Source organism: Ovis canadensis, chromosome 3 (genome assembly GCF_042477335.2).
Source record: "Ovis canadensis isolate MfBH-ARS-UI-01 breed Bighorn chromosome 3, ARS-UI_OviCan_v2, whole genome shotgun sequence".
NCBI lineage: Eukaryota > Metazoa > Chordata > Mammalia > Artiodactyla > Bovidae > Ovis > Ovis canadensis.
This window is the reverse complement of record NC_091247.1, coordinates 185788082-185811380: the sequence shown is the minus strand read 5'-3', so window position 1 is coordinate 185811380 and position 23299 is coordinate 185788082. Positions and strand designations below refer to the sequence as shown.

At 47.1% G+C, this 23299-nt stretch overlaps 2 protein-coding genes across 4 annotated transcripts in view; one reads left to right on the top strand and one right to left on the bottom strand.

Moving 5' to 3' along the window:
* LOC138437650 (apolipoprotein L3-like) overlaps positions 1–23299 on the bottom strand; it is a 228711-nt gene that overhangs the window by 56657 nt on the left and 148755 nt on the right. The gene's annotated exons all lie outside the window — the stretch shown is intronic.
* LOC138438311 (apolipoprotein L2-like) lies at positions 5986–23011 on the top strand. Of its 3 annotated transcripts, XM_069586480.1 has the most exons (8): positions 5986–6087; positions 9384–9633; positions 11628–11726; positions 12715–12801; positions 14745–14785; positions 14963–15068; positions 16866–16986; positions 21251–23011. In XM_069586480.1, the coding sequence occupies exons 6-8, from the start codon at positions 15038–15040 to the stop codon at positions 22029–22031; spliced, it is 933 nt and encodes a 310-aa protein (XP_069442581.1). In that variant the 5' UTR covers positions 5986–6087; positions 9384–9633; positions 11628–11726; positions 12715–12801; positions 14745–14785; positions 14963–15037; the 3' UTR covers positions 22032–23011. The 3 variants fall into 3 exon arrangements, 1 of the variants encoding a protein (XP_069442581.1); XR_011256290.1 differs by lacking the exons at positions 11628–11726; positions 12715–12801; positions 14745–14785; ... (1 more) ...; positions 16866–16986; positions 21251–23011 and adding an exon at positions 9876–10006 and having other exon boundaries at positions 9384–9599; XR_011256289.1 differs by lacking the exons at positions 11628–11726; positions 12715–12801; positions 14745–14785; ... (1 more) ...; positions 16866–16986; positions 21251–23011 and adding an exon at positions 9876–10006 and having other exon boundaries at positions 5991–6087.

Here is a 23299-nt window from a genome sequence, read left to right as displayed (position 1 = left end):
CCTCCCACCTCCCACCCCATATCATCTCTCTGGATCATTCCCATGCACCAGCCCCAAGCATCCTGTATCCTGTATCGAACATAGACTGGCACTTCGTTTCTTACATGATAGTATACATGTTACAATGCCATTCTCCCAAATCATCCCACCCTCTCCCTCTCCCTCAGAGTCCAAAAGTCCACTCTACACATCTGTGTCTTTTTTGCTGCCTCGCATACAGGGTCATCATTACCATCTTTCTAAATTCCATATATATGTGTCAGTATACTGTATTGGTGTTTTTCTTTCTGGCTTCCTTCACTCTGTATAATCGGCTCCAGTTTCATCCACCTCATTAGAACTGATTCAAATGTATTCTTTTTAATGGCTGAGTAATACTCCATTGTGTATATGTACCACAGCTTTCTTATCCATTCATCTGCTGATGGACATCTAGGTTGTTTCCATGTCCTGGCTATTATAAACAGTGCTGTGATGAACATTGGGGTACATGTGTCTCTTTCAGTTCTGGTTTCCTCGGTGTGTATGCCCAGCAGTGGGATTGCTGGGTCATAAGGCAGCTCTATTTGCAATTTTTTAAGGAATCTCCACACTGTTCTCCATAGTGGCTGTACTAGTTTGCATTCCCACCAACAGTGTAGGAGGGTTCCCTTTTCTCCACATCCTCTCCAGCATTTATTGCTTGTAAACTTTTGGATTGCAGCCATTCTGACTGGTGTGAAATGGTACCTCATTGTGGTCTTGATTTGCATTTCTCTGATAATGAGTGATGTTGAGCATCTTTTCATGTGTTTGTTAGCCATCCATATGTCTTCTTTGGAGAAATGCCTATTTAGTTCTTTGGCCCATTTTTTGATTGGGTCATTTATTTTTCTGGACTTGAGCTGCATAAGTTGCTTATATATTTTTGAGATTAGCTGTTTGTCAGTTGCTTCATCTGCTATTGTTTTCTCCCATTCAGAAGGCTGTCTTTTCACCTTACTTATAGTTTCCTTTGTTGTGCAGAGGCTTTTAATTTTATTTTTTTTAATTTTTTTTTTTAGTTTTTTATTTTTTTTAATTTTAATATCTTTAAATTTTAATTAGATCCCATTTGTTTATTTTTGTTTTTATTTCCAATATTCTGGGAGGTGGATCATAGAAGATCCTGCTGTGATTTATGTCAGAGAGTGTTTTGCCTATGTTCTCCTCTAGGAGTTTTTTTTTTTTTTTTTTTCCTATTTTATTTTATTTTTATTTTTTATTTTATTTTTTTTCTATTAGTATTTGTTTATTTATTTTTTTTTCTTTATGAGTATTAACATTTTATTTTATTTTATTTTTTTTTTAAATTTTAAAATCTTTAATTCTTACATGCATTCCCAAACATGAACCCCCCTCCCACCTCCCTCCCCATAATATCTTTCTGGGTCATCCCCATGCACCAGCCCCAAGCATGCTGCATCCTGCGTCAGACATAGACTGGCGATTCAATTCACATGATAGTATACATGTTAGAATGGCATTCTCCCAAATCATCCCACCCTCTCCCTCCTCTAGGAGTTTTATAGTTTTTGGTTTTACGTTTAGATCTTTAATCCATTTTGAGTTTATTTTTGTGTGCGGTGTTAGAAAGTGATCTAGTTTCATTCTTTTACAAGTGGTTGACCAGTTTTCCCAGCACCACTTGTTAAAGAGATTGTCTTTACTCCATTGTATATTCTTGCCTCCTTTGTCAAAGATAAGGTGTCCATATGTGTGTGGATTTATCTCTGGGCTTTCTATTTTGTTCCATTGATCTATATGTCTGTCTCTGTGCCAGTACCATACTGTCTTAATGACTGTGGCTTTGTAGTAGAGCCTGAAGTCAGGCAAGTTAATCAATGAATATAGTAAAGTTGCAGGATATAAAGTCAACACTCAGAAATCTCTTGCATTCCTATATGCTAATAATGAGAAAGTAGAAAAAGAAATTAAGGAAACAATTCCATTCACCATTGCAACAAAAAGAATAAAATACTTAGGAATATACCTACCTAAAGAAACTAAAGACCTATATATCAAAAACTATAAAACACTCATGAAAGAAATCAAAGAGGACACTAATAGATGGAGAAATATACCATGTTCATGGATTGGAAGAATCAATATAGTGAAAATGAGTATACTACCCAAAGCAATCTACAGATTCAATGCAATCCCTATCAAGCTACCAGCAGTATTTTTCACAGAACTAGAACAAATAATTTCAAGATTTGTATGGAAATACAAAAAAACCTCAAGTAGCCAAAGCAATCTTGAGAAAGAAGAATGGAACTGGAGGAATCAACTTGCCTGAATTCAGGCTCTACTACAAAGCCACAGTCTTCCTTTTAAAATAAAAGAAAAAAATCTTCCTTTTTAAAGTGAATGATATTCCACTTTACATAGAAACCACATTATTCTTATATTATTTTTCTTGCTTCCACATCCTTGCTATGGTGACAAAGGCAGCCTGGCAGCGAGTGGCCGAGACCAGTTCCCCTGAGGTCATCTGTGCTGTCAGCATGACCTCAGGTAACAGATGACCTCAGGTATCCCCTCTGCTTGGATGACTCTAAAGCCTCTGTAGTCACATGCTCAACCTGAAGCTTCCTACCCACTCCCACTGATCCTATAAAAGGGGACAATGACAGGCAAGCGGGTCTCTGTAGCCATCCTGAGGGACTTCTCCTGGGATGCTGGGGTCAAGTGGAGCCCAATTTTATAGTCACTGACTCTTTAGGGTCTCCAAATGCGTGGTCTCACCTCATGTCCCTGGATTGAGGTCTTGCTGAATCCTCACTTTGATTTGAGTCTGCAGCTCCCATGGTTGCTCTCCCATGAGCTTGTGTTATTGAGTCCACGAATGTCCAGCATCCATTCTGCCTTCTCACAGAGGAATTTCATGACAACTGGACACAGCATGTGGATTAGCTGAGGTCTGCATCTGGCAGTGGTTTTATGGAAAGTAAAACTTCCCTAGACAGGGAAGTAAAAAAGATAAACTCTTGCTAGTGGAAGAGAGAAGAATCCGTAGGAGAGAGTTTACTGGAAAGAGAAAAGGATGAAAAACAAAAAGCAACTTTAAACAAGGAGTGGACTTTACAGTAGGCAAATGACAGCCTTGGTTTGAATCTTGGCTCTTCCCCTGAGTTGCAGGAAGAAAGCGCCCACCTCGCCCCTCCCCTTGGCTGCCTTATCAGCAAAATCAAATCAGATTCCTGGCCTAATTTCCAGAGTGATTTTAAGACCGAACTGTAGTGAGTGGTCCTTGTGGGATAACACCCATCACTCCTCTGTCTCTCCCTCAAAAGCTGAGAGGAGGTGACCATGATGACCGGGGCATTTAGGATGAAACAGCCCTGATGGAAGAGCGGGCGGGCCTCCATGGAAGGTCCAGGCTCTCTGCTGCCCCTTCTGCTTGGGCACCAGCAGTCCACCAGGACTTATGGTGGCACCACTTAGGTCCACCAGGAGTCTAGCTGCCTGACTCTTAGGCTGTGAGACCTTTCCTTGTTTCTTTATCTGAAAAATGGAGCTGATGCTTCCTAGAGCTGATGTGATTAAAACAAGAATGGTGTGGACAGAGCCTGCACACAGTCTGTACACTCTCAGCCTTCCATACACTTTGGCTTTTTGATCAGGAACCAAACAGGAAATAACACTGGTTTTCTGTTATAACTTTTCTGAGTTGCAAGGTCACTAGCCTTCCTGTAAAAGTCCTCCATTTGGAAAGAAATAGATCTATGGTCAAGTAGAAATAAGCCAGGGTAGAAAAGAGTAGCGTGTTCTCAGCCCTTCCCACAAACTTGGCATCCATCCAAATGGCCTTGACCACCAAGGCTGGGCCTCCTCAGGCAAGTTGCTGGACCTGAAGGCACTGGTGTCATCCTTGTCAGCAGGGCTCAGTCTGAGCGACTTGATCGAAAGAGTGGGGGCAGGCATGAAGAGAGTGGCTGAGGGGTGGCCTTGGGCCCCTGTCCCAGGTACCAAAGGAGCAGACATTGGACTCTGCAGGGGAGGTCCTGGAGGGCTTCTCAGAGGAGGTGATGCCAGACTTTGGCTTTACAGGGTGAGGATGATTTCTCCACGTTCAATGCAGCTGGTGTCCCGGCAGAAGGACCTGCATGAACAAACACTAGAAGCCACGTGGATGTGACCCTTGGCAGCAGCAATATGACCAGGATGTAGTGAGGAGCTGGTGTGTTCTGGAACATGCCACGTGCTCGTGGCATGAGAGTGAATAAAGCAAGCAGGCTGGTGAGTGGGTGGGCGGGGAGGGCTGAGTGGGTGGAAAGACGGCCATGGGGTGGGGGAGTAGTTGGCCAAGGGACTCTCAGTGTGTTGGTGGCAGGTCTCCTTCAAGGAGCCGAGGCAGGGTGGGCTGTGTCAGAAGGACATGGGAGGTCGGGGCTGGGGTGGTTTCTCTATGGGGGCAGCAGGAGGGTGGAAATAGGTCTGGGAGGGGCCTGATGGGTAGAGTGTTGGTAACTTGAGCCACTCACAAGTGAGGGTTTACTTCCCTTTTGATTCTCTGAATATATCTGGGACCAGAAGGTGTGCATGGTTTATTGCAGGGACACACAGAAGGCAGCTGCATCTGCAGAGCTGAGAACAGCTGGATCTTGTTTACACTTAGCCAGAGGAAGCCTCCTGGGTAAGCAGGGGGTGGGTAGGACCCCGCCCATCTCCCCATCCTCAGGACGACTGTCTGAGAAAAGGGTGATCTTCATTACAGAAGAAGGGAAATGAAAGCTCAGGGAGGTGAGGTCATGGCCCGAGGCACAGGTGAAGCAGGGGCAGAGCCTGGATGTGGAGGCAGGTGTGTCTATGTTCCTACAGAAGCTTTCCTAAACCAAGATGATATAGAGCATAGACAATGTAGGTCTCATATTGCAGTTTACTGGCAGAGGGTGATCTCTGGAAAGTGCAGGATGCCCACAGATGGAAACACTCAGAACTATGATGACACTGTCTATCAGAAAGAACTTTTATCAAGACAGACAAGGAAAACAAATCTAAGTACTCCACCGCAGGTGTGGTGCTGTGTTTTCACAAAGCTGGTTGCTTCATGTCCCAGTAATGGGCCCCACACCTCGTATTCTAGCCAGGCTGTGCCCAGGAGGGTGGAGGGAGCCCCGGAGGCCCTGGAGCAGGGGGAGCAGCAGAGAAGAGACAGGGCACCTGCCCAGTGCTGGGAGCTGCAGAAACTCCACACAAACAGACCTGCAACCAGGAAAGTGCAAGATTCCAGGGGAGACTGGAGAGGAACTGGGGGAGACAGCAGAGGGAGGAGGGGAAACTCTAATTACAGGTAACTTTCACCTGGTGAGGCAGGTGGGGAAAGGCCTTGCAGGGGGAGGGGCAGCCTGATCGAAGGCCTGGACACTGGGAGAAATCAGAATCCAGGCAGCTGGGCATCCTCCAGGCCCCTCGACCAGGCCCCATGGAGTCAGGAGGGTGCAGAAGACAGGAGCAGGAGCATCGGGAGGGCCTGGCGATGGGCTAAGGACTTTGAATTTGACCCTGCCTTTACCCCTCCCATCCCTGCCCATAGAGTATGAGCTGTACCATGTGGAGGGAGATGTTTGGTAGAATCTCTGTCTGCCCATGGGAAGATAAGGGCTCTGCGTCTGGCCATGCAGTTGGGTGGGGACAGGCTTCCCCACAGTACTCCCTTTTCCCAGAAACAGCCTTTCCAGGAAGTGATCTGGAGGCTAACAGAGGAAGGCAATCACAATAGAAATCCAGCAGAAGGGAGCACCATCCAACATCCACACCCAGCTGAGGCCCAAGACAAGGGTCAGGACCAGGACACGAATGGGAGGGAAGGACAGAAGGATAAGTCAAGGGTCATGATGCATTTGCAATTCTTTGGCATCATCCAGGAGCTGGCCCTTCTGCTGGAGCCCTCCTCTTCTTTCTGGCTTGAATTTTCCTTCTCATGTTTCATGATTTCAATTGGCTGCCCTGGCTCCTGGGGTCCTGCAGCTTTGAGGCAGAGAAGGAGGCAGGGGAGCAGCCAGTTCTCTTCTCCCACCTGCTTGGAGGAAGGCCTACCTCTGTGAATACTCTCCCATCCACAAGGTCAGTGCCTCTAGCCTCTGCCACCAGGCACACAAGCTAGTGGCACAGGGTGATGGTTACTCTTCCTGAGGGACAATCCCGGGCGTCACAGAGAGGAGATGATAGAAAGATTCTAGGATGGGGCTTAGGGGAGGGGATGTGGGGGAGGCTCTAATGATATGGGGCAACTCTAGGCTGGGTGCTGCCGAGAACTGGGGTCAGTTCTACCAGTGTGAGTCTCAGCAACCCCATCTGTGGAATTGGGGACCAGAGTGAGGATAAAGGTGCAATTGGTAAAGAAGGAGCAGTCTTGCTTTTCAGCCCAGGGAGGGGGTGTTTTCTTGGTGGGGGCGCAGTGATGGGTGTTTGCTGTCTCCTTCACTCCTGCTCTCAGGGTGACCCTGTGTGAAGCTGGAGTTCTGTGAGAGCCTTTACATCCAAGAGGAAAAGAACATCACCCTGTTGTGATACCAGACCAGCTTTGGGATGTCAGGGGTTCTTTCTTTCTCAATCCTTTATAAACATCCGTGTAAATAAACAGAAGGGAATATCCCCACAGACTTCAATACTGCTCTTCTTATTAAATTTATTTCATAACAAAATATTTCCTATTATACTCATGCTTCTTTACACCATGAAAAGAAAAGAAAGAAAGATACCAGCTCAGTCCTGTCCAACTCTTTGTAGCCCCATGAACTGTAGCCCACCAGGCTCCTCTCCATGGGATTTCCTAGTCAAGAATACTTGAGTGGGTTGCCATTTCCTTCTCCAGGGGATCTTCCTGACTTGGGGACTGAACCCACATCTCTTGCATTTTTCATCTCCTGCATTACCACGAGTGCAGTTTTTAAACTTTATGTCTCCCTTTTTGGCCACACTTTATCCAAAGTCCTCTCATTTGATTATTATTATGAACTCATGGCCTTTCACAGACTCAACAAGGCCCAATGAAATATATCTATGGTAACATTACCTTTCATTATTATTATTATTTTTTTTACTGTTATATGTGGGTGCCCCTTCTGACCACTTCTCTGAACATCTTCTAGAGCATCCTTGCCTCTACAGGAGCAGAGAAGCCAGCCTGTGGGATTCACCTCCCCTGCAAGGGGTCTTCCTTCTTTTGAGTGGATGGAAGCCCATGGGTGCCCATGTGGGTGGGCAAGATGCTGCTGGACAATATCTGTTTAAGGTCACAGTTCACTCTCATTATTCTGGTTTAACCCTGTTTTCATGCCTAATTTTCTAGAGAACTTGGTTTCATCAACACGAACATGCCTCCTACGCTGACAGTTGTCACAGTAAGAGTCACACTTATTTCTTGTTGGCATTTAATTCAACTGCTTCCCTCATCTTTGAGGTGGTGGTGCTAGAAACCACCCCATTCTTGTGGGTTCCTGACTGCTATAAAGTGACTTCTGCTGTCTTAGGGCTTCCCTGGTGGCTCAGACAGGGAAGCGTCTGCATGCAATGTGGGAGTCCTGGGTTCTATCCCTGGGTCAGGAAGATTCCCTGGAGAAGGAAATGGCAACCCAGTCCAGTACTCAAGGGGCGCGGTGTTGGTCACTTTGTTTAGGCTCACTTGTTCAGTCGTGCTTTGGGTAGGGAGGAGCAGTGCAAACAAATATCACTGGCGTGTGCGCACAGCGATTCAGCCACACTGGGTTTGCCCCGCTCATGGCATGTGTGCTTTCTGACCAGTCTACACTGCTCAGACTCTAGGTTGCTCTGCCGGGAACTGTCTGATGCGGGCCCTGGTTTGCATGCACTTCCCAGGTCTAAGCCACTCAGCTCTAGGTTCCTGGGTACTCCACAAAGGCGCAGACTTGGCTGGGCCTGCGTTTTGCGCCCGTCCCAGGTCCAAGCAGCTCAGGTGACCGGGTGCTTGGCGTGCGGAGTCACCCCCAGTTGAAGGCTGCGACTTATCCCCTCCCCTGTCCCAACCACTTGGTTTTCTGGGTGTACAACTGGCGCACATTCTCAGGTGTGCCGTGTGTCTCTTCTGGGGAGCTGATCTCTGGTTGCGACCCTCCCGGCAGATGTTGACCGTCCAGAATCCCAAGAAGTCTTGGTTAGCGATGAAGCCTGCTTTCAGTTTGATAGAGGATGCCGTCTCTGGGGCCGCGATCCAGGCAAGAGTACTGGAGTGGGGTGCCATTGCCTTCTCCGTAGCAGCAGCAGCTGTCTCTGGGGCTGCGATTGCCTCCTTCAGGCTCTGGCTGCCCTCACCTGCCTGTCTCCAGTGGGGGATGGGCCCGTCCGCAGCCAGCTAGCTCTGCTTAGTCCTTTGTTCTGTGAGTGTGCCTGGAGGTGTCTTAGGTTAGGGCTTTTCTCAGATAGTTATCCCACAGTCTGGGTTGCAATCTCAAGCTAGTTCCCTCAGATTGCCCTCAGTGCATTCAGGCCCTAAGCAATGCAGCGCACTCCTCCCTGTCCCTCCCCCGCTTGCTAGTGGGGGATGCGAGCCTCCGGGCTGCTGCTCTGCTGGGAGTTACTGTTTGACACCTAATCTGTGGCTTTTCATTATTTATTTATTTTTCCTCCCAGTTATTTTGCCCTCTGAGATTCCAAGGCTCACCACAGACCCACCAGAGAGAGTGTTTCCTGGTGTTTGGAAACTTCTTTCTCTCTCTTTTTTTTAAAGACTCCCTTGCCAGGACATATCTCCTTCCCTACCTCTTTTGTCTCTCTTTTTATCTTTTGTCCTACCTCCTTTCTAAGACAATGGGCTGCCTTTCTGGGTGCCTGATGTCCTCTGCCAGCATTCAGAAGTTGTTCTGTGGAATTTGCTCGGTGTTAAAATGTTCTTTTGATGAATTTGTCAGGGAGAAAGTGGTCTCCCCGTCCTATTCCTACGCCATCTTAGGACCGGCCCTGGGCTAGGGACTTTCTTAAAGCCCCTTTCCCTTCCCAGGGAGGGTGACTGCAGGCACACAGGGAGATGGTTGGGGAGAATCTGTCTGCCCACAAGGAGGGGAGGGATGCATGCCTGGCCATGCAGCTGGGCAGGGACAGGCTTCTCCAGGGTCCTCCCCTCTCCCACCAACAGCCTTTCCAGAAAGGGACCAATCAGAGGCTAACAGAGGAGGAAGCCCTGGTGAGGAATCCAGCAGAGGAAGCACCATCAGCATCCACACCTAGCTGAGGCCCCAGACAAGGGTCACGGCCAGGTCAAGAATGGGAGGGAAGGGCGGAAGGATGAGCCCAGTGTTCAACGCATTTACAATTGTTTGTCATCACCCAGGAGCTGGTCCTTCTGCCTGAGCCCTCCTCTTTTTCTCACTTGGCTCTATTCTCATGTTTCATGATTTCAATAGGCTGACCTGGCTCCTGGGGTCCTGAAGCTTTGGGGCAGAGAAGGGGCAGGGGGCCCGCCAGCTCTCCTCTTCCATCTACCTGGAGGAGGGCCTGCCTTTGTGACTTCTCTCCCATCCACATGACGGTGCCTCCAGCCTTCGCCACCAGGCACACTTCCTAAAAACAAGCTGATGGTTACTCTTCGTGAGGGAGAGCTGGGAACATCGCAGAGTAAGGTGCAGGAAGAAAGATTCTCGGCTTGGAGCTTAGGTGAGGGGATGTGGGGGAAGCTCTAAGGCAATGGGGCTGCTCTAGATGGGGTGCAGCAGGGAATGGCAGGCAGCACTACCAGCGGGCTCTCAGTAACTCATCTATGGAGAGGGGCGAGCAGAGCGAGGATGAAGCTGTGTTGGTAAAGAAGGGGCAGGCCTGCTTTTCAGCCAGGGGAGGGGTGTGGTATTGGTGGGGGTGCAGTGAAGGGTGATTGCTGTCTCCTTTGCTCCAGCTCTCAGGGTGACCCTGTGTGAGGCTGGAGTTCTGTGAGAGCCTTTACATCCAACGGGAGAAGAGCAGCGCCCTGTTGTGACACCAGGCCAGCCTCCGGATGTCAGGGCTTCTTTCTTTCTCAACCCTTTATAAACATTCGTGTAAATAAACAGAAAGGAATATACCCAGAGACTTCAAGACTCCTCTTATTTTTAAATTCAATTCACAACAAAACACTTCCCATTACATTCACTCTTCTTTGCACCATACAAACAAAAGAAAGACACCAGCTCAGATGTGTCCCACTCTTTGCAGCCTCATGGACTGGGGCCCTCCCAGCTCCTCAGTCCATGGGGTTTCCCAGGCAAGAATACTGCAGTGGGCAACCATTTCTTTCTCCAGGGGATCCTCCCTGCCCAGGCATCGATCCCATATCTCTTTCATCTTGCGTCTCCTGCATAACCGCTCGAATTCTTTTTAACCTTTATGTCTCTCTTTTTGGCCACACTTTTCTGAAGTCCTCTCATTTGAATATTATACACACGAAGATGTGAAATATGATATAAAAAATAGTGAATAGATATTTACACAGGAAGATATGAAATATGGTATCAAAAAAAACATGTTGTGGAAGGGAGTAAAAATTTTCTTGGAATGTGTAAATGACTGCCAATTTAGAAAAAGTAGATAAGTTTAGGTCAACATATATGAACCCCAATGGTAACCACAAATCAAAAACCCACAGTAGATACAGATAACCTGGAGAGAAGGGAAAACAGACATACCACTAATGAAGACCATCAAACTAGAAGGGAAGAAATTGAAACAAGAAGAAAACACAGAAGAACTGGAAAACATTTAACAAACTGGCAATAAGGACATGACGTGAGTTTGAGTGAACTCTGGGAGTTGGTGATGGACAGGGAGGCCTGGCGTGCTGCGATTCATGGGGTCGCAAAGAGTCGGACATGACTGACCGACTGAACTGACTGACTGATGAACTCATGGCCTTTCACAGACTCAGCCTGTCTCAATGAAACATTCATAGCAATCATTATCTTTTATTGTTATTATTATATGTGGGTGCTCCTTTATGACCGCTTCTCTGATCACCTTCAAGAGCATCCTTGCCTTTGCAGGAGCAGAGATGCAGTCTCTGGAATTCACCTCCCCTGCAAGGGGTCTTCCTTCCTTTGAGTGGTCGGAAGCCCATGGGTGCCCATGTGGGTGGGCAAGATGCTGCTGGACAGTATCTGTTTAAGGTCACAGTTCACTCTCATCATTCTGGTTTCACCCTGTTTTCACGCCTGCTTTTCTAGAGAACTAGGCTTCATCAACACGAACATGTTCCTACACTGACAGTTGTCACAGCACGAGTCACACATTTCTGGTTGGCATTTAATTCAGCCGCTTCCATCATCTTTAAGGTGGTGGCACCAGAAACCACCCCATTCTTGTGGACTACTGACTGCTATAACGTGACTTCTGTTATCTTAGAGTTAAAAAATCCAGTCCTAAAAATGCATATGTTTAGAACAGATCAATTTGTACAGAGGGTTCTGCTCATTTCCTTTCTGCTCATTCCTTCCCAAGGAAAAGCTTCTTCTTTAGATAGTTCATCAATGCCTTTAAATGATATCACTACATTGGGAGCTGCAGTAGTGTGAGAATGTGTGCGCGGGAGACAGGAACCTGGACTTGGAGTCTGGCTCTAGCACTAGCTGTGTGCTTTGAGTAAATTGCTTCATCTCTCTGAGCTTCAGTTTCCTTTCTTATAGGATCATTGTGAGAACTAAAAGGAAGTGAATTCATACCAAACAATTGGGAAGGTGCCTGGTACAAAGTGGGAAGTCATCAACCACAATAGCTAGGAAGTGGTAAGTATTGCATTTTGCTTTTTCTTGACTTAAATTTGATAGTATTTGTTTGCTTCTTATTAGGAAAAATAAGGATTTCATTTATTTATATACTTTCTATTATACCTTTCCCCTTCTTCACCTTTTATCATTATTCTAATTGTATACCTCTGTTAGGAAGCTCTGTATTTGTAAGCACTTTATTTGCATCTTGGTTTCTTATGCTCTCGACTGGACCTCCTATTTCTTGACTCCCAGCTTTGTAAGCAGAGATGTTAGTCTTCCTCCTCCCTTCAGTGCTCGGCTCCCAAGCTCTAGAAGTGTATTTTGATTTTTAAGTTAACAAGTACACTTACTTCACATATTTAAATACTCTGTTTCATTTTTAAAGATAAGGATATTTTATAATGACTATAAATGAAATAAAACTAAGATTTTTGAATCACTAATAAACCTGTGAGTTAATACACTTGGAGTTATATCATATTATATATATTAATACTACTTCAGTTTTAAAACAGTCTCCAAAAGACTTGGACATAGATATATTTACTTTAGATTTTTTTTTTAAGTCAAACAAAAGTGTTTACATTTTCTGTGATTTCTTAATACATTTTTTAAGAGCTAATTTGTACCATATAGCTGTACATGCTTCTCAGCAGTTCACTTCAGTTCAGTTCAGTTCAGTCTCTCAGTCATGTCCAACTCTTTGCAACCCCATGAACTGCAGCACGCCAGGACTCCCTGTCCATCACCAACTCCCGGAGCCTACACAAACTCAAGTCTATTGAGTCAGTCACGCCATCCAACCATCTCATCCCCTGTCGTCACCTTCTCCTCCTGAGCTTTGGTTTTTCCTAATGTTTCTAATTGGCTTCATTTTCACCCCTCGCACTGTTTATCTTCAACATTTCCTCCATTTCTTTCCAACTGTGCCTCATGTGATACCGAGTCCCCTGTCCCACAGACTCTGGACTTCTTATCCCATTCTGGACTGGTTTCTCTCTAGGTCTGCTGCGCGCCCAGCTGGGATCCTTGGATTCCCTTCCCACGGGGTTGATGTTCCTGACTCCTGGATCCCACGTCTATCTCTCTTGTGGGTATCCTTTACCTTGCTCCATAGTTAAACAAACATGTAATCTATTTTTTTCCCTGCATCTCATTCTCAAGTAACTTTCTGAAAAGCCTGGTGAAGAGTGAAGGCTGCTGTGAATATGGGATGGGGTGTGGGGGTGTGGGCTTGTCCCCTGCTTCCCCTCGGCCTCCCTCTCATCTTACTCCCTCTCCGGGGCTCTGCCCAGCAGACCGTTCTTCTCTCCTGTGAACACCCTCCCTGTTTCTCTCCCTCTACTGCGCTCCTCTTCACTCAGCTATCACTTCTCCACCCAGTGAGTCTTCAAACATTTGTGAAAGACTCCGGTCTCCTACTTCTCTCATGCTTGCTTTTATTAGCAGCAGAGGGAGGAGAGGCAGGCTATGGGTTCTCGAGCCAGTGAGTGGGGTGCTACCAGTGAACCAAGGGCAAGACTTCTGACCTTAGGTAAGTCAGGTAACATCTATGTGTCAGATTCCTTATTTGTAAATGAGGATACAGTGGTACAGACCTCAGAAGCTAATGGAATAACATATGAGGTACCATTGGTAAAGTTTCAGAGCCGATACCAATGCAGAGCAAGGATCACAAACACCAGTTGCTCTTCTCAGTGAAAGTGAAAGTTGCTCAGTCGTGTCCGACTCTTTGTGATCCCTTGGATGACACAGTCCATGGAATTGTCCAGGCCAGAATTTTGGAAGGGTAGCCGTTCCCCTCTCCAGGGGATCTTCCCAACGCAAGGATCGAACCCACGTCTCCTGAATGGCAGGTGGATTCTTTACCAACTGAGCCACAAGGGAAGCCCACGTGAAGCTGTTTCCACTCAACTCTGAACCAGGGCCCTTTTGCATGTTAGGTGAACGTGATAACCACTACACTACAGAAACCAGCACTCTTATCAGCAGATGGTGTTATACCCATATATACCTTCACCATCATTTCAGTCAGGTCTCAGGAGGAGTAGCTGACAGACGCTCTTTTGCTTTCTTAAAAATAGTAGCTCAACATCATCAGCACTTGCTTTCCTTCCTCATCTCCCATGGCAAGATAATCACATGCAGAACCAAAATAAATGATTTAATTATAAAGATCTGATTTTTTTTTAAGAAAGACCACTGAGAATGGGTTTATCTGAAAGGATGGACACCCTCATATATTATAAGTGTGAACATTTTGCTACAGTTTGTTTGCATAGCATGGTGGCTCTAGGTGTGGAAATTTTTTAGGTGTTGATGCCATCTGATCTTAATTCTACTTCTAGATATAGCTTAAGGATACAGTCTCAGATGTAGGTGAAGTTTTATACAAGCAGAATATTCTTTGCATTATTATTTACATAAAGAATTAGAAATTACACCAAGCCCAGTATTCAGGAGGGGAAAGCAAGGAGGACAGAATAGCTGCAGGGGTCTCAGCTACTCAGAGCAGGGATACAGGAATTGGGGCAGGGCTGGTGGGACTCCAGGCCCTTGTGGGAAAAAAGGCTCTTCCATAAGCAAGGAGGACCTGGGCTATGGGAGCTGTATCAGCAAGAACTTTATCCAGGAGAGATTGATAGGGAACAAGACATCATTTTGGAATGAAGAGTCATTTACGAATTAACATATATCCACAAATAAATATTTTGTATAGTATAGGGAATAGAGCATATTCATCACACATATGTGATTTGGATCAGAAAGACTCAGGTTCTAGTCCAGACTCTGGTACCAGCGTGACAATTTGTCTCAGCTAAGTCTGAGTGAGTTTCAGGAGCCTGCATGTCAAGGACACTGGATCAACGTTATCATTAATATTAGTTATTACCAATTCAAAATCACAGGTGTCCCAACCTCACTTCACTCCAGAGTATCACCTCCTATCTGTTCTAGTCTCTGGTGTTATTGTTCCTATAGCTTCGCAGATGGCTGTCTCCTGTCTGATACCTTCTCCTTGTGCCCCAACAGGAGAGCAGGAGTCTGACTTGGCTTGGAAGGAGCTGTAGGAGGTGAATGACTTTTCTTAACTAACAACCAGCAGAGCCCAGGAGACAGAGAGCCGCACTGGGCTAGTTCCTGGAGGCAGTGGTGGCCGTCCCGGGGGAACCCACCAGAGAACTTGTCCGTCGCTGCTCCCTGCAGCTGCTGCTCCCTCACAGTGGAGCTCACAGTCTTTTCTCTCCAAGGTTGAGGTCACACCTCCTTCACCCTGACGCAGACAAGGAGCTGAAGGGAGATCGCTGAGATCCCCTGCTGCCACCATGAGCTCAGAAAACATTGGACATTGCTCAGGTAGTCAGCTGCCTGTTCTTTGGAAGGTTCCTATGTGTGACCCAGAAGTGAGGGAGGTGTTTCCAGGCTGAGTTAAACTACAGAGGAATCAAGAGCCATGAAGAGGATGGATAGGCATCCTTGAGCTTCCAAGGGAGACCGGGAGATTCCCTCACCCTGGGGTCTGACCGTAGCCTCCTTCCTGGCCCTCTCCTCAGGGAGCCATGACCAGGGCACTGACTTCCCGCCTCTCCCACCACCCAGCAAGTGACTCAGGACAGAGGCCGGGAGAGCGCACGCGGAGCACGGACCACAGATGGGAGTCCCCAAGGCCAGGCAGGCCTGGAGAGGAGGTCCTCCAGCATCACTGGAGCGTATCCTGCTCTCTCCCTTGGCCCAAGCCTCCTCCCACTCCCAGACGCTGGGCATCACCGCAGAAGCTGTTTCCTCCAGCTCTTCCCAGCCAGCAGCCCAGCCGCTCTGCAAGGGTCCGTGGACCCTGCACTGAACCCCAGTCTGGCCTTTGCCACCTCCCACCTGGAGGGGAGGGGTGATGAGGATCACATCTGGCTCCACCCCTCCTCCACCTGGTTGATCCCTTCCCTGCCCATCCTAGAGTCTGTGGTCAGAAGCAGGAATCCTCTCACATGGTAGTTTTACTCAATGGCGAGTGGTCCTAAAGTCTTTTTTAAAATTAGGTAACATGAGTTTGTAATGTTTTCTAAGTTTCGTGTGCACCACATTGTATTTCAACTTCTATATACGCTACTGCATGCTCACCACCAAAAATGAGTTGCAAAGAATCCCCATCGTGTGCTATAGAGTAGAATGAACAAATCACAGGAGTTTTAAATGTAAAGAGGATTCAAAGTCATGTCCAAGAAATGTCTGACACTTGACCTTGGATTCAACCTCAGGGCTTTCGGCTCTGTGGCCTTGGGCTGTCCATTCTCCTGTCTGAGTTTCACTTGCTTCTTCTGTGAAATAAGGATAATGCCTCTTTGTATGGATTTACCAAGAAACACATTTGATATCAAGTCCCAGCCCACACACATATATATAGCCTGGCCACCAATATCTTACCTACAATTCTATAACCTCCAGATCTCTGAAATCACACAGCAATTTTGATAACTCATTGGGGAGTAATCTTACCCTGTAGTGATCTGAGGCTATTTATAGTCATTACATTCTTTATCCCATTTAACGTGAGTATTCAATTGTTTCATTGTCCAAACACGAAAGCATTCATTTACAGGGTGCTGCCAGTCTATTCTGGAAGTGGTAACTAACAAATCACACTTGCTCTTTCTTCTCTTTGTCTGTGTATATTCAGTTGCTCAGTCATGTTCAACTCTTTGCAAATCGCATGGAATGCAGCTGCCAACCTCCTCTGTCCATGGGGTTCTTAACAAGAATATTGCAGTGGCTTGCCATGCCCTCCTTCAAAGGATCTTCCTGACTCAGGGATCAAACCCGCCTCTCTTACATCTCCCGCATTGGCAGGCAGGTTCTTTACCACTAGAACTCCCAGGGAACCCCACCTATGACCTCAGTTTCCCTGGGAATCCCGCCTAGGACCTCATTTCACCTAACCTCCTTACAAGCCCTATCTTCAGTAAGGTCACCAGGGGGTTAACTCTTCAACACATTTTGGGGGAGGGGGGTGGGACAGTCCATCCATAACCCTAGGTGACCTCACCAAGAGCACCCCAGGTGACTGCTGCTCAGCAAGATGAATTTTAAGTACTTTATACTCAATAACGTTTATGTCCCACCACAGATTCTTCTAATCTTACTCCCTTTTCTTTCATCTAGATATTGAGATCTTTTTTGAAGAGGTCGTTGAATGTCTCTGGGACACACTGAGCAGAGACGAACTGCTACTCCTGCTGAATGAATTTCTGGGGAGAATTGATGCTGAGGCCAGTTTGTCCAGGTAACCTGCACAAGTGCACCAGGAAGGTCACCCATGTCCCCCGGCACCAGGCTAGCTTCCTCCTGGCAGGAACGCCTCCTCCAGGCAGGACCCTATTGTTGGGGTCAGGGATGTTCCTTCTCAAGATCCCATCAGGAATGTGTCCTCCATGTCAATTGCTGATAGTGAATGATTGTGGGTTGAGAAGAGATGAAACCTGCAAGGAGGGGCAGGTTATGTGACCTTGGACAAGTTACTGAACTGCTCTCAGCTTTAGTTTCTTCATCTTTTCATTTTTATTGTGAGGACACTGAGATCATGCACGTAAAGTGATTCCCATAATGACGGACACAGAGTAAGTACTCAATCAATAGTAACATTTAAAAAACTTGTTAGGAAGAGACAGGGGTCAAGGGTCTTCTTTCTGGTGAGGAGAACCAAGCAGAATTTCCCTTGGGACAAATTAGAGAATCCTGACACCACGATTTGTGTCCTGGGCCTGCCTACAGTCTTTCTATTCCCTGTGTTAGGAAATGTACCAACCCTGCAGGGTCCTGCTGGCCCATAAGGCAGAGAGGCTAGAGAGGAACTGGAGGAGCTGGTGGGATCCTGGATCTAGCCCTGCCCAACTCCTGGGCCTGTGGGCTTAAGACTTTGAATCTCAGATCTGTCCTGTGTCCAGTGGGAATAGCAATTCAGTCTGATGGATCATGGTGATGGCCTCAGAGTGAACTGCAGGGTCAGAGATGGGAAATCAAGTGCAATCATCTCGTCCAAAGGACCAGGGAGGCCTGGACCAGGGTCAGACCCAGGGGTCTGGGTGGAGCAGAGGGTCCAAGATGGAGGACTAGTAGGCAGGCTTGGGCAGCAGGGCCAGGACTAGAGTGCAGAGAGTGGGCCCCGAGGACACAGACCTGAAGGGGCTGTGATGCTAGCAGAGGTTCCGGGAGTGGGAGGCAGGACATTTCTTTCTTCCCTGTGGGATCCCCTCAAGCTGGACTAGAGGGCCTTGGGTGACCGTGTCCTCCACACCCTGCCTGGGACCTGGCTTCTCCCTCCATCTGGGACCCTCTTCTAGTCTGTATGGAGCTGCCCCGACAGTGGGAAGGCTGTGTGGCTCAGTGAGCCCTCCAGGGTCACAGTGAGTGGCTGTGATTGTGTGTCATTTGAGGGATTCTGAGGACCTCACGCATCCACAACAAAGAGGAAAACACTTCCTGCACCAGCCTTGCAAGTGCTGGTCTCTTCAGGCTCAGCAATTCAGATAGATGTTTCCTCAAGTCTCTTGAATCTTTAGAGGCTCCATAAAGTTGCACAGGGCCGTAGGGTACACGTATGTTAAGCTGTCGCCAGGTAAGGTGTGAGTTAGGCTGGTGACCCCCGAGAGGTCAGGGATGCTGGGCCCTGAAGGATGTCAGGATTCCAGCTACAGTTTATTGCAGAGCAGAATTCAGGTTCCCTTCAGCTCCAGGACAGCGTCTGGGCAGGTTTCACACATGAAGCTTCCATTGTCCTCAGGACAAGTTACTGCCCTGGATTCAGCATGTGGCAGGACCCAGAGAGCACTGCCCCAGGGGTGCTCACCCTGTTTAAAAACATATTGTGACGTTTTTTAAAAATGTTCATTTTGCCTGAAATATAACATCAAATAAATTGTGGCGTTGTCACAGGATGAGATTTCTAGAAAGCTCTGGGTTTGTGTCGATGTATTTTGCTTTTTGTGCAGTGTCTGCAGTGCTCAGTTTGTGTCTCTCTTCGTATTGTCACAGTCTTTCTTTTTTGTTAGTTGCCAGGAAGTTAATTCGGTGTTAAAGAATTTTAAATGCATGACAACAAAAACACTTTTGTGATGTTGAATGAGAATAGGACCAGGCTGCAATCTTTTATTTATTATCGTGATGCTTTATTTGTCTATTACTGTGATCTCTTCAAGAAAATTAGAGATACCAAGGCAACATTTCATGCAAAGATGGGCTCGATAAAGGACAGAAGTGGTATGGACCTAACAGAAGCAGAAGATATTAAGAAGAGGTGGCAAGAATACACAGAAGAACTGTACCAAAAGGATCTTCACGACCCGGATAATCACGATGGTGTGATCACTCATCTAGAGCCAGACATCCTGGAATGTGAAGTCAAGTGGGTCTTAGAAAGCATCACTATGAACAAAGCTAGTGGAGGTGATGGAATTCCAGCTTAGCTATTTCAAATCCTGAAAGATGATGCTGTGAAAATGCTACACCCAATATGCCGGCAAATTTGGAAAACTCAGCAGTGGCCACAGGACTGGAAAGGGTCAGTTTTCATTCCAATCCCAATGAGGCAATGCCAAAGAATGCTCAAACTACCACACAATTGCACTCCTCTCACACGCTAGTAAAGGAATGCTCAAAATTCTCCAAGCCAGTCTTCAGCAATACGTGAACCGTGAACATCCTGATGTTCAAGCTGGTTTTAGAAAAGGCAGAGGAACCAGAGATCAAATTGCCAACATCCACTGGATCATGGAAAAAGCAAAAGAGTTCCAGAAAAACACCTGTTTCTACATTATTGACTATGCCAAAGCCTTTGACTGTGTGGATCACAAGAAACTGTGGAAAATTCTTCAAGAGATGGGAATACCAGACCACCTGACCTGCCTCTTGAGAAATCTGTATGTAGGTCAGGAAACAACAGTTAGAACTGGACATGGAACAACAGACTGGTTCCAAATAGGAAAAGGAGTACATCAAGGCTGTATATTGTCACCCTGCTTATTTAACTTCATTGCAGAGTACATCATGAGAAACGCTGGACTGGAAGAAACACAAGCTGGAATCAAGATTGCTGGGAGAAATATCAATAACCTCAGATATGCAGATGACACCACCCTTATGGCAGAAAGTGAAGAGGAACTAAAACGCCTCTTGATGAAAGTGAAAGAGGAGAGTGAAAAACTTGGCTTAAAGCTCAACATTCAGAAAATGAAGATCATGGCAACCGGTCCCATCACTTCATGGGAAATAGATGGAGAAACAGTGGAAACAGTGGCTGACTTTGTTTTTGGGGGATCCAAAATCACTGCAGATGGTGATTGCAGCCATGAAATTAAAAGACGCTTACTCCTTGGAAGAAAAGTTATGACCAACCTAGATAGCATATTCAAAAGCAGAGACATTACTTTGCTGACTAAGGTCTGTCTAGCCAAGGCTATGGTTTTTCCTGTGGTCATGTATGGATGTGAGAGTTGGACTGTGAAGAAGGCTGAGTGCTGAAGAATTGATGCTTTTGAACTGTGGTGTTGGAGAAGACTCTTGAGAGTCCCTTGGACTGCAAGGAGATCCAACCAGTCCATTCTGAAGGAGATCAGCCCTGGGATTTCTTTGGAAGGAATGATGCTAAAGTTGAAACTCCAGTACTCTGGCCACCTCATATGAAGAGTTGACTCATTGGAAAAGACTCTGATGCTGGGAGGGATTGGGGGCAGGAGGAGAAGGGGATGACCGAGGATGAGATGGCTGGATGGCCTCACTAACTCGCTGGATGTGAGTCTGAGTGAACTCCGGGAGTTGGTGATGGACAGGGAGGCCTGGCGTGCTGCAATTCATGGGGTTGCAAAGAGTCAGACACGACTGAGTGACTGAAAAGAACTGAACTGAACTGTGATCATTTCCAAGCTAAAAAATTAAAAACAAATTATTAATACCCTGGCCTGTTGTCTCTGAGTACTCCCAGAGGTCAGACTAATGCCCTAGTGTCCAAATCCTCTGGAGCTCAGTGCAGATATTACATGACCCAAAGCCACCATCATATGTCACTTTGTCAGACTGTCCAGTGGCCAAAGGCCCAGGCAGACAAGGACACTCCTATCAGCCAGAATATTCCAGGAGCTTAGGGACCACTTCCCAGCAGCGAAGGGCAAAGAGCAGGTTGACTCCTCACTACACACTCAGGCCCTTAAATGAAGGTTTCTCCCCCAATCCCACTTCTGTTAGTTTCTCTATGGACTTTCTACCCTGCTAGTCCTTTGGAAGTGATTGTATTGACCTGCCTCTGAGGCATCTTCATCAAATACCTCTCTTAAGACTATCTTAAAATGGCTTTTGCTTGTTTATTTCATGATCGAGTAATGGAGTATCCATGAAGTACAAACATATGTTTAATGTTGAAAATAATTTACATTTGTAAAACTTTTCCCTTGTGATTTATAATAAAATCTCTGTGGTTTATGTAGAATAGATCCATTGAGCTTATTTTACAGACAAGCAAAGTGTCTTTCTTAATCCCTTGATGTTCCTTGTTACAGGGAAGAAGTGGAGGCATTATGTAAATTTCTGAATGAGTTGAAGACAGACTTGGCTATGGAAGACCAAGAGAGATTCCAACAGGACCTGCTAGACAGACAGAGGTTTTTAAAGGAGTTTCCTCAGGTGAAAAAGGAGCTGGAAGAGAGCATAAGAAAGCTCTGTGCACTTGCAGACAGGGCTGACAAGTCGCACAGGGATTGTACCATCTTCAAGGTGGTGGCCAACTCCACCGACACTGTGTCTGGTGTTCTGAACACCCTTGGCCTGGCTCTGGGACCCGTGACAGCAGGGGCCAGTTTGGCGATCTCGACCACTGGGTTAGGGCTGGGAGCAGCAGCTGCTGTGCCCACTGTGTCCTCCAGCATCGTGGAACACTTTAGTAGGTCATCAGCAGAAACGGAAGCCAGTGGCCTGTTGTCAACTAGCATCAAAGAAAAGGTGTCTGTGGGAGCTCGATGTCTGTGTGCACTTGGGATGGCTTTTCCTACAGCAAAAGTCTACAAATCCATGCAAGGGGTTAGGAAACAAGTTTATGCTGCGAAGCTGGTGAAAGACAACTCTCAGTTAGCAGCCCATGCTAAAAGCTTCACGAGCACTGGGCAAGTCTCTGTCCAAACCAGCAAGGAGGTGAACGAAGCTTTCAAAGGCACGGCTCTGGTAATGACCAAAAAGGCCTGGATCAGGCTTTGCAGGAATCTCCCCTCTAGTGAATGTGGGCTTCCTGGTAAGAGTCAGTGCACTTACATGAGAGGGCAAAGACAGAGTTGGCTGAGAAGCTGAAGCAGCCGGCCAGGGAGCTGGAGGAGGAGTTGAAGGAGGCCATACAGACCTATGAGAGGCTGAAGGAAGGCCCGACTCCCCCACCCCCAGAGCAGTGCAGGAACCAGTGACACACGTGAGACCAAGGTTGAGAGCACCTTGTTAGAGGGGAAAGGAAGGGAGACAGCACTGATGGAGCTGAGTGTTAGGAATCTGGCATTTCTGCAGCTGAGCACAGCAGGGGAGGAATGCATGCAGGTGGAAGAGGGGAGAGAGAAGGAAGGAGCCTGGGGCCTGGACTAAGAGGGGAGGGGGACTAGAGAGTGAGGGGAAGGGAGAAACCACTTATTTTGGACTAAAGAACACACTGGGGGCAGAGTAGAGAGGCAGGGGAACTAGCCACGAGAGGCCAGGAATATGAAAGGCTTTAAAAAGGGAGAAAGTCAGAGAGGAATGATAGCTGGGATCCAGGAGTAGCCCAGGCTCCTCTTTCGCCCTCCCCAGGGTTTGCTGTCCCAGCAGGTAGAGTCTCCCCTGGTGGTGGTCTCCAGCCCTCCTTCTCCAGCATCAACTCACCTTTGATCCCAGCAGGTTTATCTTAATTGGGCACTGACTTCTTGATGATGATGGTGGTGGTGGTGGTGGTGGCAGCGATGACTACTCAGTGGGTGGAACATTTGTCGAGATGCAGGTGATATTTGGGACCAGGATACACTGAGTGACTAATGAAGCTCCTATGAAATTCCAAATGCTGTGTGAGACAGAGGTTGATTTAAAAAAAAAAAAATTACAAAAGAAAGAAAAAATGACACCAGAAGGCAACAACAGAACTTTGTGGTGCATCAAGATCAACCGGCCTGGGGTGAAGAGAAAGCTTCTCAGACCCTCAGTTTCTTCTTCAGCTGTGAGTGGGGCTGGACAAGACATTTCAGGTTCCTTTGTCTCTCCCCACGTTTTGTTCTCCTGACTCTGGTTCAATAAATATGAGCTGATTCACTGAGGATTCCTTGCATTGACTGAGGGGCTCAGCTGGGCTCCAGATGCCTGACCTCCTTCCAAGTGAGCCTGTCTCCCAGGATCTCAGGGTGCAGGTCCTCCACGGCTCCTCCTGCCTGCCTGCTAGGCTCCCATCGATCGTTTCCCTCAGACCCTGGAGCCCCCAAGCCCCATGGGATGCCCGGGGGTGCCCGTGTCATCTGACTTGGGCTGAGCATGGGGATACTCCTCCTCCAGCCCTGGGGACCAGGATAGACATGGGGCACCCATGGGTGATTGAGAGCAGAGGGCTT